Genomic DNA, 14,697 nt, shown 5'->3' with positions numbered 1-14,697 from the left:
GGCCCGGAGATTCAGCCCACCTCTCCCCGCCCCCTCATGGGCTCACATTCTATGTTGCGCGTGCGCAGAGGCGGATCGCAGGGCGAGGGCGCCAGGGAAGGGCGGGCGTACGTCCTTGCGTGCGTCTCAGGCAGCGCGCACGCCGGCGTGAGAGGGCACGGGGATAAGGGCTCTGGCCGGGGCGGCTTGGTTTCCTGTGGCTATGTAGCTGAGCTCGTCGGCTTGGGATCCTGGTTCGCTGCCATCACCGCGTTCTAGCGCGGACTTTCTGCTCCGGAGAGAGACTGTCCTCACGCCACCGCGCTCCCTTGACGGCAGAGCTTGATCGCTCGCCCGTGGGAGCGTCCCGGCCGAGCAACCCTGAAGGGGGAGGGGAGGCCATTTTGTCCCGACCGACTCCCCGGAACCGGGCGGAGCGGCTGGGAGAGGCTGCGGAGCTGCGGTCGCCGCCCTCGGAGGCACCGGACGCCGCCACCGTCGAGGCATCCTCGACGAAGCCGTTCGTAGGTCGCCCGCGCCCTCACGAGCCCTCCTTTTTCCCACGCTTCCCCGGTCCTCCGGCCTGAGAACACCCGAGTGAGGAGTTGGCCATAGTGAGAGGGACCGATCCCTTGGGGCCGCCGGCGGCGAGCGCCTGAGCCGCTCCTCCCAATGGCGAAGAAGACGTACGACCTGCTTTTCAAGCTGCTCCTGATCGGGGACTCGGGAGTGGGGAAGACCTGTGTCCTTTTTCGTTTTTCGGATGATGCCTTCAATACCACCTTTATTTCCACCATAGGTAAGACCTGTGGGAGGATGGTGTACGGGCTCTGTAGTTGCAAACCATTTCTTTTATCCCAGACATCTTGCTTCCCGTAATGTACGCCTTTGTTTCAGTGATTCCGATTCCAGGCGACCGACCCAAGTTACTGTTTGAATCAGCATGTAGCTTACTGGGGCGGGGTCTTCCCATGCTTTCCATCCGGTCTTTTGCTTTCGAGTCTCCCACTCTGCTCAGTGCCTGCTGTTACAAAATAGGCAACATTAACAACGTTTCAGAATCATTTCTTTAAGCGACTGGACTGGCTTTTTCCATATTTGTGTGGCGTTACTAGATGTACGATATTTGTAAGGTTTTTTTTTTTTTTTTTTTTTTTTTTTAGTGTTTGGGATTGAAGCACTAGTAGTCATTTGGTAAAGGCCTGAATTTATACATAAGGGCAAAAAGAAGATTCCATGTGGTCGTAAGTTAGAGTAAACTTGAGGGTTTGTGTAAGGAATAATTAAAGCAAATTAGAGGGGAAAAGTGAGTTGCTCCGAGTTGACTAATCAATCCATTGATGTGTCAAACAATCGGAGGCTCTTCGTGCTTGGGGTGGGACTCTGGCATGTTTTTGCCTCAACAGTCTTTCTGAGAAATCAACAGAAGCAGTAATCGAAGGCAGATGATCAGTTTTCTGACCTCAGACCCGAAAGATTTATTTTACTTTACGTTAGAATTTACAGGAAAGTATTTTGCCAGTCATAGCCCTAGGACTTCTAATGTACTTTCACCTCGTGTTTCAGAATTACTTAGTGTGGAGATAAGAGCTAAAAATTGACCTTTTTTATCGGTTTCCCCGTTTAGGAAAAGGGAAGCCTCTAGGAAAGTCCCTTTTGACTCTGGTTAGAAAATATAGTGGTGTTAAATGAATTGTATTAAATGAATAATATGTGAAATCTGTTCCCCCCCACCCCACGTTAAATACCTTAAAGGACACATGGTTGCCTGTTACTTGAAGGCCAGCACTCAGCCTTGTGGCAGTGCAGTGAAACCCATTTTTAAGTGTAACTGGTTTTATATTTAGACTGTTTAAAAAAGTAACTATGGTCTTTGAATTCTGGCAATTGTCAAAATTAAGCTGATTTCAAACAATCTGTAAGTGTATATCACTACTTAATTTATCCTCATAAAACAAATTGTACTGAAATTGAATTGGGCAAGTGATCATTTTAAATTTTGATTTTTACCCCCCCTTTTTTGAGGCGGGGTTCATAGTAATTGTCATCATTATTTCCGAAGTATGCTACTTCGGACATGACAGGTTCTCTTGACTTGTCATGAGTTTAGTGAAACTTAGAACTTGTCTCTGCCTGTGGGTTAGCACTTCCTACCACTACGTTTGCTTTTAATATTCCACTTTTAGCTGTAGCTGGGTGGGTCAGGTGGTTAGATAGTTCAGCAAATATTTACTGAGCACCTAATGTTAGGCACTGTTTTAGGCACTGGGGATAAGTGGTGAATATTTAGTAGACCCCTTTAGGAGCAATCTAGTGGAAACAATCACAATGAAGTGTGGAAAGTGCTACAATAAAGGTAAGCATAAGGAGGAGGGGTGACTAACTAGCCTAAATTGTGGGGGTGTCTTAGTTAGCGTGCATGGAGATGATAGGATATATAGGAATTGGACTAGAGGTGTGGGATAGGCACTTTTTGGGAAAGGGAGCGTAGAATAAACCTATAGTAAGATCAGGGATTTAATTCATGAGGTCAATTTGAACCTGCCTTTGAGAAGGGTCAGGTGGAGGAGGGTAAGAAGCGAAGCATTGGCTCCATTTACTTCACTCGTTTTGTAATGGGTACACACTCAACTAAAACCCAATCCTGTAAGATGACATAACCTTTTTGTGTAGTCATTTTACTTGGGAAAATGTGTGGTCGTTTTGGATCAAGCCTGCTGGGTTGGAATCCTGGTTATCCAGTTTTGGGACTTTGGCAAATTACTTAACCTGTCTGCTTCAGTTTTTTCTTTAGTGTTAATAATAGTACCTACCACATAGGGTGATAGTTGGGAGGGTTTTATAGGTCAGTGAGAGTACAGTACCTAGCAAAGTGCCAGGTTCACTGGAGGAGCCTATTAGCTATGTAGAGAATATGTGACCCTGCTGTTCAAGGGTGGCAGCCCAAGTTACTTTATGGATTGAATGCCCTGCGCACAGTGGCCACCCAAGTATTTCAGAGTGCTCTGCTGAACAATTTCACTTTCGACTCTGAAACTTTCATATTTTGATATAAAAAGGTTTCATATGCTTGATTTTTTTTATTTGTTTTTGGTTAAATAGTATGTTGAACAGTATAAACAGCAATGAATAAATATATAAAATTGAGTACAGCCAACACATGTATTCGCTCTGTGGGCAGGTTTAGAAGTCTACTATTGTCTTAAACCAGTGCTCTCCAAGAAATATAATGTGAGTTACAAAGATATTTTTAGTAGCTACATTAAAAAAACAAATAATTTAATAATATATTTTTGCTCATTTTATTCAAAATGTTCTATTATGTAATCAAGATTGGAAATTGTTGAGGTAGTTACTTTCTTTTTCTCCAGTTTGCGTGTTATACTTGCAACTCATTTCAATTTAGGCACATTTCAAGTGCTCAATAATCACATGTGGCTACTGGCTACCATGTTGGACAGGGCATGTCTAGCTGTCTAAACTAGCCAACTGGCTAACGCGCAGGTGGCTAGAAATACTTGGAATGTATACTACTTTTCGGACATTTAAATTTTATCGGTTGGCTAGGGTTGTTTCTTTTTTGTTGTTGTTGCCTTTTTTAAAATCTAGAGCATTCTCTATCACTGATAGTGAAATTTGAGTTTTCACCTGATTGTGAAAACCTCCTGAGGTTTGAATAGAACTAGTTACCTCGCAGGTGTTCAGAAGGGCCCAACTGTCAATATGAGGAAAGCCCTCACTATTTCAGACACTGTCATGTTAGTTACTTACTGGTTATTGATTCTTGGAAGAAATAATTTTTATAGGCTTATGGTGCTTACAGTGCTCACAAAAATTACTGTATTTAAAATTTTCTGTGTACTATTAATTCCTACACATCTATGTCAGAAATTATGAATAATATTTCTGGTCAGATTTATTGCAGGCAGTTGCAAAAACAAATTACACTCACCAATCTCAAAGTGAATTGAAGGGCACTAGAATATAAGTTGCATAAGGGCAGAGATCTTTTTCTTTTTTGTGTTTGCTGATAGATACTAAGCACCTAGAAGAGTCCCTCCATTTCGTGGGTGCATGATAGAGAATGACTGAAAGCAGGCAGACAGATAGTACACTCAGGATCCTCTCATATAGAATTGGAGCTAGTTTTAATATTTTCCTTTCTACCTACTTTCTGACCATTATATACATGATGTAGGTTGGGCTCAGATTTCACTTAAGAATATCAGCTAATAGAGTAATTTTAAGGTAAAACTCATCTTGGAAATTCAGAGATTGAGAAGTATATGCTAAGGAGTTAACTGGTTTTGGATGAGCAGATTTCAGTGGTTGATTTGGCCATTAACCTTCTTGGCAGTATGAGCTCAGGAAAGCATTACCCTTCAGTGATATGGTAGTTACATGGATTTGTTCAAAGCAGAAATTTTTAGTTGACTGTTTTACTGACTGTGCTACCTTTTGGTCACCACCCCTAGACTTGTTTTTCCATAGGGGATATCCTTCATTGGGAAATAGAGTCTCTGGGCTCTGCACTAGAAATTAAATTGGTAAAGCCTCTTGCCCCTAGGAGAAGTGCATCCTTTTTGTTGCCTTTCTCAGTATTTTTACTAAGTTTTGGAAGAGTAGGATGGTTCCACTAACTTGCATTTAAGAACTGGCTGATTAAATTGAACTGAACCCATTTTATATGGAGAGGCTCCCTTTTAGAGAAATGAGCAAAACTTGTGTCGTTATAAACATATCTCTACTTTGCTGTGATACTCATGCAGGAGTGGCTCATGCTGCAGGAATGCCAGAGTGCCTAAGGAATTTCTTTCATTTGAACACATGTTTTTAGGATTGATTAAAAACCATCCAGACATTTTCCCAAAGAAGATACACAAATGGCCATTAAACACATGAAAAGATGTTTCAACATCACGAATCATTAGAGAAATGCAAGTCAGAACCACTATGAGATGTCACTTCACACCTATTAGGGTGACTGACTTATCAAAAATGAACTTTGTCATGTAACTGTCTTTTCAAGTCCCTGCTTTCAGTTCTTTTGAGTATATACCTAGAAGTGGAATTGCTGGATCATATGGTAATTCTATTTTCAATTTTTTGAGAAACTCCATATTGTTTTACACAATGGCTGCACTGTTGTGCATTCCCACTAGCACTGCACCAGGGTTTCAGTATGTCCACATCATCACCAGCAGTTGTTGTCTGTTTAGCAGCATTATTCACCAGTAGCTAAAATGTGAAAACAATCCAAATGTCCAAGGGATTAATGGATACACAAAATGTGGTATATATGAGGTGTGATTAAAAAAATATGGTAAATGTTTAAATTTTAAAAAAATTATTACAGTAAAAGACACATTGCCATTAATCCCCCTCAAAATACTCTCTCTTGCTTTGAACACACTTATCCCATCGTTCCTGCCACTTTCTAAAGTAGTTCTGGAAGTCCTCTTTCGTGAGACTTTAGTTGTGCTGTCGTGGCTGCCTCGACATCCTGAATTGATTCAAAACGTTTACCTTTCATGGTCATTTTGACTTTGGGGAAGAGCCAGAAGTTGCACGGTACCACATCTGATGAATAAAGTGCATGAGGACACACTGTGATGTTTTTATTTGACAGAAATTGCTGTACTAGGAGCTATGTCTGTCATGGAGAGTTGCCATGATGGAGGATGAAACCGTTTGCCCATTTCATGTTAATGCATTGATCGTGATCCATGATTTATGACACACTTTAAAAACACACTTTGTCTCAACCGTAGCTCACACCCGACTGACTGTACCGAACACAGTTGAAACTTGTCGCACACTGTTACTAAGGTTCAACGCACTGCTTCTCGTATTAAAGATCTCTGCCTTTCCGTTGGGTGGCACTCAGCAACATCGTTCACCATATGTTTTGATCACACCTCGTACATATAATGGAACATTATCCTTAAAAAGGAATGGAATTCTGATGTAAACTACCACAGTGTTTAGAAACACTGTGCTATGTGAAACAGGCCAGACACAAAAGGACGATATTGTTTTAATAACATATATGAGGTACCTAGTATAGACGGATTTATAAAGTAGAATAGTGGTTATCAGAGTCTGGGGACTGGGTCATGAGTTATTGCTCAATGGGTACAGAGTTTCATTCAGTTAATGGGGAATTATTGCTTAATGGGTACAGATTTCATTTTGGGAAGGTGAAGAAGTTGTGGAGATGGTTAGTGGTGAAGGTTGCATGACAGTATGAATATATTTAATGCCACTGAATTATACACTTAAAAATGGATAAAGTGCACAAAAAGCAAATACTGCATGATTCCACTTACAGGAAGGTATCTGAAGTTAAATGAATAGAAACAGAAAGTAGAATGGTAGAAGGTAAAATGATAGTCCCCCAAGGGACAGGAGGGAAGGGAAAATAAGGAGTTGTTTAATGGGTATAGAGTTTCAGTTCTGTGAGATGAAAAAGTTCTGGAGATCAACAATGTGAATATACGTAACCCTATTGCACTATACACTTAAAAATGGCTTAAATGGTCAATTTTATGTATATCTTACTACAAAAAAACCCCAAAACCAAACAAATAAAAACTATTTAACACTTAACCCAGCTCTCTGAAAGAGCCTTTGATCACAGACTGCTCTTCACTGTACCAAGTGATAGCTGCTATGGTTAACCAGGAGTGGTCGCGTCCAGAGGCTCCTTTATGGTTCTTGCCTATACTGTGGTGTCGCTGGTCTGCACGTCTAGCTACTGACGGCAGGTTTGCTTTTTTGTTGTGTGTATCATGTAGAACTCCTTGGAATGTTAGAGTCATGGAATATCAATGCAGGAGAGTCAAGAATTACTTCACTGGGGAGGTGAAGTAATTTCCAAAAGATTGTATGGCTAATTAGTGAAAGTTTTGACTAGAATCCAGATCCAATCCTGTTCATAGCCATGTTTCTCATTCTAAGAATTTCATTGTTTTGTTTGAAAAAAAATTGATAGGATGAATCTCCTCATCAATTTCAGTTTGAAGAGGGGAGTTGCAGCATTTTTGTTTTGTTTTGACGGGGTGAAGAAGTAACAAGTCAGCACCAAATAGCATGGGGTTTGTTCAGGTTGCTTGTTCTTTGCAAATCTCGGCTATAACATAGCAGAGCTGAGCTGATGATGTTAGGGATAAATATTTTCTTTTCAAGAATCATGGTGTAAAATGGTGTGCAGGATGTGGCAAAGGAAATACTGATATTCTTGTTTGGTTTGTAAAAGGGAATGGAATGTATGATAGGAGAAATAGTGGCAATCTGTTTCAGCTTTTAAAAATTCAAATTTGCCCAATTAGTGCTGTGGCAGCGTCTATGTCAATGGAGAAGCAGGGGTTTGTTGAGTGTTAATTCATAGTCCTTATTTAGCACAAAATATAAATTGTTATTAGCTAAAGTGATCTGCATGGGATAACTGCTTATGGAGATAGGTCATAAAGAAAGAGTTTAAAGGAGCCACGTGTTGAGGTTAATAGAACATTGTCTGAACCTATTAAACTGATAAAAGTCTTGTAAAGGTCATGGATTTGCTTCCTTCAAATAGATGAATATTGGGGATTAATGGAATAAGTCATTTGGATTGTAAGAATAGGAATTTGAAAAGATTGGAAGAAAATTTTGGTGAAGGAAACTTACCTGAAGGGAAATCTGAAATAAGAAAAGAATTTTCTCTGATGACAGTGCCATATATTTTGAGTTACAAGCAAAAGTGATTGCTTGATATTTATCCTTCCCAGAGATGAAAAATGATAGGTTTTTGAGGAAAACAGCAACTAGTGATGGAACATTAAGTTTCCAGTATGACCCAGAAACAGAGTATCCAAGGTTGTAAAACAGAAAATGGAAAAAACCATTATTCTGGAGACCCAAAAAGTACAGTGTATCAAATCAGAACAGAGGACAGCCTTGATTTGTTTCTTTCATATCAACAACAATGCTTATGCAGACTTTTTTTTCATTGAAATTTTTATTAAGACAATTGTAGAGTCACATGCAGTTGTAAAAAATAATACAGAGAGATCCCTTGTAAACTATTCAGTTTCTCCTAATGGTAGCATTTTGTGAAACTAATATAATATCACAACCAGGATATTGACATCTATGGCAGTACACCATTCTTACTCGGATTTCCCCAGTTTTACTTGTACTTATTGTGTGTATTTATGTATTTGCTACAGTTTATCACTTGTGTAGGGACATGTAGCCACCACCACAGTCAAGATACTGAACAGTTCCAAGGGATAAGCATCCTGGCTATATTCTCTTACAGCTACACCCCTTTTCTCCCTTCCTCCCATTCTCCCCTCCAAAACTTTGTCCTGCATTTATAAAATGTCATTTCACAAATGTAAATTGACTAATACAGGATGTAAGTTTTAGAGATTGGCCTTTATTCACTCAGCATTAATTTCATAGAGATACATTCAAGTCATGTGCATAAGTAGTTCTTTTTTAATGTTGAGTAGTATTATTACATGGTATGCATTTACCAGTTTAACCATTCACTTGTTGAGGAACATCTGGGCTGATTCTAATATTTATTTACTTATTTATTTATTTATAAATGTGTTTTTCCAGGACCCATCAGCTCGAAGTAGTTGTTTCAATCTAGTTGTGAGCGGTGCAGCTCACAGTGGCCCATGTGGGGATCGAACTGGCAGTCTTGGTATTATGAGCATCGCGCTCTAACCAACTGAGCTAACCGGCCAGCCCCCGATTCCAATTTTTATAAATAAAGCTGCTATGAATATTTGTATATAGGTTTTTCTGTGATCATGTTTTCATTTCTTGGAATACATGCCCAGTAGTACAATATTGGGTCATATGGTAAGTGCACATGTAGTTTTATAAGAAACTACCAAACTGTTTCCAGAGTTAGCTGTACTGTTGAGCATTCCCGCCAGCGGTGTGTGAGTGATCTAATTCTCTGCATCCGCACCAGCATTTTGTGGTGTTACTATTTTGTTTTTTAGCTGTTCTGTTGAGCATGTAGTGATGCTCTCATTGTGGTTTTAATTTACATTTCCCTGATGGCCAGAGGTGTTGAAAAAATATTTTTATCTTTATATCTTTATTTGCTATCTGTATATATTCTGGTGAACTGTGTTCATGTCAGTTGCTTATTTTCTAATTGGATTTTTTTTTTTACTGTTGAGTATTGATAATTCTTTATACATTTTAGGTACTAATGTTCTGCTGGATGTTGTTTTTTACATATTTTCTCCCAGTTTACATCTTGTCTTCTTTAGATAGGCTTTCACAGAGCAAAATTTTTTAATTTCGATGAAGTCTAACTTATTTTTTTCTTTTTATGGATCATGCTTTTGATCCAAAAGATCTAAGACCTCTGTCTATTCCTAGGTCCTGAAGATTTTTTTCTAAAAGTTTTTAGTTTTACCTTTTACATGTGAGCCTATGGTATGTTTTGAGTTAATTTTTGCATAATACAGCAGGCTTTTTTTATCTCATCTACTCAGTCAGATGATACAGGTGTTCTGAAGGCTTCAGATTCTGTGTGACCCTGTAGGAGTGGGAGTTGGCTTAGTGATTGACTCTTTTGTAATAATTTATACTGTGCTTTCTGAAGTTTTAAAAATTAATTTTTATCAGTGATAAATACACATTTTTGAAATAAAATATTGCTAAAAGATTTATGATAACAGAAAAAATAATCTCTTGTCCTAACCCCTCTGCACCCCTAGTCCTGCTCTTCAGAGGCCTCCCTTAGCTCTTTATGCTGCTGTGTTTGTCTGTATTTTCAAAAGATAAGCTTAAATAGCCATCTCTTGAGTCATTAATTTAATGTTAGATGAGAATTTTAACCTTTTATAATCTCATCCCACTCGTCATCCCAGTTTTTTATTAAATTGATATCCAATGGTTACAATAATATGCCCATATAAATATTCTTTGTCAAGCCAAATAGTCTTCATAACTATTTCCTTTTCTCTGAAGTTAAAAATTTCCTTTATTTGATGAATTTCCTTTTACCTATTGTCAGATCCTCCAACAGCCTCTCAAAATGATTTTCTACACAGTCAAATCATCAGAGAGGTATTTTCTTTTTTGCTTTTTTTAAATTCTTGGACACCTAGATATTTTCTCCTTGCTTCAATTATGGATTGGTTATTAACTAGGCCTGTTGCACAGCTGTTGCCGTGGGAATTCCCTGAGGCTCTCTCTTGTGTGTGATACTGTTTTTGGTTTACTGCCTGGGAGCATGTCATCCTCTAGTTTCTTTTTGCAAAAAGGGTGCATGGCAAAGGAAATTTTTTGAAACTTTCCGTGTTTGACAAGGTCTTAATTCTTCTCTTTTCACTCAACTGAAAATTTGACGGCATAGGATTCTAAGTTGAAAACAGTTTTTCCTTAGGATTTTGAAAGCATTGCTTTATTATCTTCTAGCTCCTGATGTTGCTGGCAAGTTCAATACCATTCTGATTTTCTATCCATTATTTGTGGCTTAGTTTGTCTCTGGAAGTTTTTAGATTTTTAAATTTTTTGAATTCCTTGTAACAGATTTCACATTGATGTACCTTAGTGGGTGGGTCTTTTTCTTTTCTTTTGTTTTTTTAAAAATAAATCCATGGTTTTGGATACGTGGTGGGCATTTTCAGGTCGTTTACTTCTTGAAGTTTACTTGTGTTCCACCTCCCTCCCCCCCTGTAATTTTATTCCCTATATTTTCTGTTTTTAATTGGATGTTGGACTTCCTGGATTATTTGTGTAATTTCCTATTTTCCAGCTTTGTTAATTTGTTTTATTTTCTGGAAGATTTCTTTGACTTTATCTTTAAATTTTTCTATTGAAGGTTTTATTTCAGCTGTCATATTTTAAAATTTCTACTAGCTTTTTTCTTGTTTCTTATTACTTAAAATTTGTGTTTTTTTTTAAATATTCTGTTCCTGTTTCATGAATACAGTATCTTTTCTTAGAAGATAGCTTGTTTGACATTTTTTTCTATTTCTTGTTGTTTTCAACTTCAAGTTTTCGATGGTGCCCCCACCCCTGTTTGTTTTATTCTGTATTTTAGAGGCCTTTCTCAAATGATTGGTGATTTCGGGGTGTGCATTCATAATTAAGAATGGTTCATTAAAAAGATGTTTGCAAGATCTGTAAGCATGGGCAGGGCTTTTAAATCTCCCTATTTTTAGTCTTATCCCCAAACTCCGTTGAGCCTCTTGTTCCTGAATTTCAAGTGTGTCTGTTTCAGATTTTCTAGAGAATAAACCTTAGACTCCTGCTAGGTCTTGAGGAGTGGTAATATCTGGCTACAGAGATGGAAGCTCAGTTTTGGGGTGTTGTTATATAAACCTTTAATCAGACCCTCACTTTCTGCTTGGTACCTGATACATCCTATTGCTAAACGTTTCCAGGGTTCTGAGATATGAATTGGCTTCTCATTGGTACCTTCTTCAGTGGTACCGAGGTCATAAGCTTTTTTGTCTTCGTTTATAGTGGTTAGAGTTAGTGTCTATTCATTGAAATGAAGGTAGAACTTATTTATATTTCTAGTTTTCCTTATTATTTTGGTGTGACTTTGGAGAGAAGAGGTCACAGAGGTCTTCATTATCCTAATTAGAATTCGAAGTAATTTTTGACCCCAAATGATTTTTGACTCCTATTTTTTAACTCATAACATCCAGTAGAGTTGAAGATAGATGATATTTTGCAAGTGTTTTTGTATGTATCCAGGCCATCCTCAAAATACTGATATTTTTGTTATTTAGAAGAGTCAAATGAAGGTATTAGGAAGTCTGAGTAGTTCCACTGCTGTTTAGAATAGCGTCATTGAAAGGAAACAGCTTTAATTTAGATGTATAATTCTTGGCTGCTTTACTTGGGAAAGGAGTATTTCTGCTTTTTGAACAAAGCATGACTGTAGTCTTAAGTTTCAGTTTTACGCTCTTAATGCATACTATTTTATAGGATACTGAACGACAAATGATTCAGCAAATTCATATTCTATCAGGATTGCAGTGGGTCCTATATGTTACAGCACTTGGCATTGAATGATAAGATATCTCACTCTTGACTTTTACTGGTTTAAACCTAGTAAACACACATACAAAGTGTGATTGTTGGGTTATTCTACCTCTTTATATATTCTTAGTCTTACAGAAATGGCTTTGCTTTTCTTAAATTAGATGTTAACAGATAAATGTGAATTTTTAAAAATCCAGTAGTGTCTTTTTACATATTTTTGTGTGTGGGGACATATGCTCAGCATAATAAATGGGTAAGAGTCCTATGGAAGGGAAATGTAATACCAAAATAATTGTTCAAACATTAGCTCTTTGGCTAAGTGAATAAAACTTCTAAAAACTTTCCTTTTTTTTTTTCTTTTTTTATTGGTGAATATTGGGGTGCAGTGTGTTTCTCCAGGGCCCATCAGCTCCAAGTCGTTGTCCTTCAATCTTGTTGTGGAGGGCACAGCTCAGCTCCAAGTCCAGTCGCCATTTTCAATCTTAGTTGCCGGGGACGCAGCCCACCATCCCATGCGGGAATTGAACCTGCCACCTTGTTGTTGAGAGCTTGTGCTCTAACCAACTGAGCCATCCGGCTGCCCCTAAAAACTTTTCTTTTGGAAAATTTCAAACGTACAGAAAAGTTAAGATAGTTATTACAGTGAATCCCCTTATATCCTCCCTCTAGATTCACCAGTTTAACCAATATTTTGCTCTATTTGCTTTTATGTCTTAGGAAAGTTTAGTTTGTATATAACGTGGTGTATGATTCAAAATAGATTAAAGATCTGAATTTCAAGGGGAACATAGTTATTAAAAAAAAACTAGGATATTAAGCTATAAGTCTTTGCATTGCTGTTGATTTTTTGTAAAAATGAGGTTTTACAATGCGTTAGGCACTCTCTCTGAGCGCCAGGGGTGCAGTGATGAATAGTATAGGCTTGGTTATTTCCTGTAAGACACCTTATTTTTCTCTTGTGTTTTATCTTACATAGTTACATAGTTACATAGTTATGGTTTCTATACCTCAAGAAAGATACTGAATTTTAAACGACCAGCTAGCAACACTACATTTGTCTAGAGAGTAGTCTTCCATCAATCTCTAAATACAATTCAGACCAAAGCAAATCTTATATTTACAAATCCCCTAAAGTAAAACCACAGTACTTGGTATTTTCTTAGTGCTTTACTGATTCTGATTTTTAACCTTTTTTATTAAGCCCAAAGCAGTTGAGAAGCAGCAGACTTTTGCTGCTCTGCAGGTAACATGTCCAGCCTGTGGAAAATGAGACCAGATAGACATTTAGGGAGGAGACCTGAAAACTAAAATGAAGATTAAACATTGTATTACTTACTGTACCACACAGTTACAAATTTGTGAATTGATGCTTATGTGACCGATGAGAAGAAATTCTTGTATCATCAGTAGTCTCTGTCAAGATGGGAAGTTTGATATATTTTGCAAGCATGATGCAAAATGACTAAGTTTTAGTACCACGTGTATAATCAGACTAACTTCAGTGGAATCGTTTTTCCACAAGATGCTGGATAAGTGATTGATTTTAAAATAACAGAAATAACTTATATTCAAAAATATATTTTAAATTGGGATGCATCGATGGAAAAGTAAAGCCTGAGGGTGAATATACAAACAGAAAATATGAGCCTGGATAAGGTAAACTTAAAGATTTATTCACCAATTCTCAAGTACTAGGATTGTCGGAGGGATGTCTTTGAAATGTGAATGAACTGGTTTTGGTGATAAACAAGGATTTTTCCATATTGAATAATACCTTTAAAGAAGTAATCTCTGTTTTAAATGGGTTCAAAAAAGTTTTGCACAGATGTGTAAACGTCAGAGCCATAAATAGCATCTTGGGGATACTGCCTTATACCTAACTTAAGATGGACTTCCAGGTCAGCCATGCTCTTAACTAATATTCCTCCTTCAAGAGTAGTGGGCTTTGTAGATCTTAAGTCAGACAAGGTTTGGCAGTCTGTATTTCTCTATACAATAAAATATGCTAATCAAATATTTAATAGTACTATCTTATATAGCAGCGGTAACTATAAATTAAACAACATGTGGACTATTGGTGGGGCTGTTTGTGACTCATGGTTGATGTGTGCTTAAGTGAATACAAATAATTTTAATGTTTAAAATTATTAGTTACACTGATAAACTCCAGTGTAACTAATTTTTACACTACACAATACGACTTTCCCTCTTCAATTTCTCTTTTGAAAAATTTTCCTTATTAAGATGTTTTTATGAGCAGGCGCCACAAATTACTGCACATTTACAGAACTTTTAAACACAAGCATTTTAAACTTTCTTCTTTAGCTCCCAGCATATGTTTGGTTGAGCTGATATCAGTCTCTTTCTAGGTTATGTTTTTTAGCAGGCACTGTTTAGGACATCGACGATGAGGCAGGATGTGTATATATGAATGCTCATAACCCTTTGTGCTAGGTTAGTGATGATTTCCAACTCCAGCAGTGATTTGGGTAACGTCTCTATCCTTGGAATATGTTATGTTGGCCTCATAAAAATGTTCCTGTCAAATGGACTGTTTCTTCAAACATTTTGCCTTTTTTCCTGATCTTTCAATTTTAGTAAATTCACTGTTCAGAATTGTTCAGTTGAGCGAGAATTTTTTTTAGGGAATTGTATTCTCAAATACAGCTTGTTTCATCATATGCTCTTAGGTGAATTCAC

At 37.8% G+C, this 14,697-nt stretch overlaps 1 protein-coding gene across 1 annotated transcript in view; it reads left to right on the top strand.

Annotated features, from left to right (window-relative positions):
* The first annotated feature begins 128 nt into the window (after positions 1–128).
* The window catches only part of RAB10 (RAB10, member RAS oncogene family), a 68,289-nt gene continuing 53,720 nt past the window's right edge, over positions 129–14,697 (top strand). Inside the window, exon 1 of the mRNA XM_033124388.1 lies at positions 129–778. Within this exon, the coding sequence (XP_032980279.1) occupies positions 652–778 (127 nt within the window). The 5' untranslated portion in view covers positions 129–651. The remainder of the gene's footprint in view (positions 779–14,697) is intronic.

This window comes from Rhinolophus ferrumequinum, chromosome 13 (assembly GCF_004115265.2).
Source record: "Rhinolophus ferrumequinum isolate MPI-CBG mRhiFer1 chromosome 13, mRhiFer1_v1.p, whole genome shotgun sequence".
NCBI lineage: Eukaryota > Metazoa > Chordata > Mammalia > Chiroptera > Rhinolophidae > Rhinolophus > Rhinolophus ferrumequinum.
This window is presented reverse-complemented; position numbering and strand designations above follow the sequence as displayed.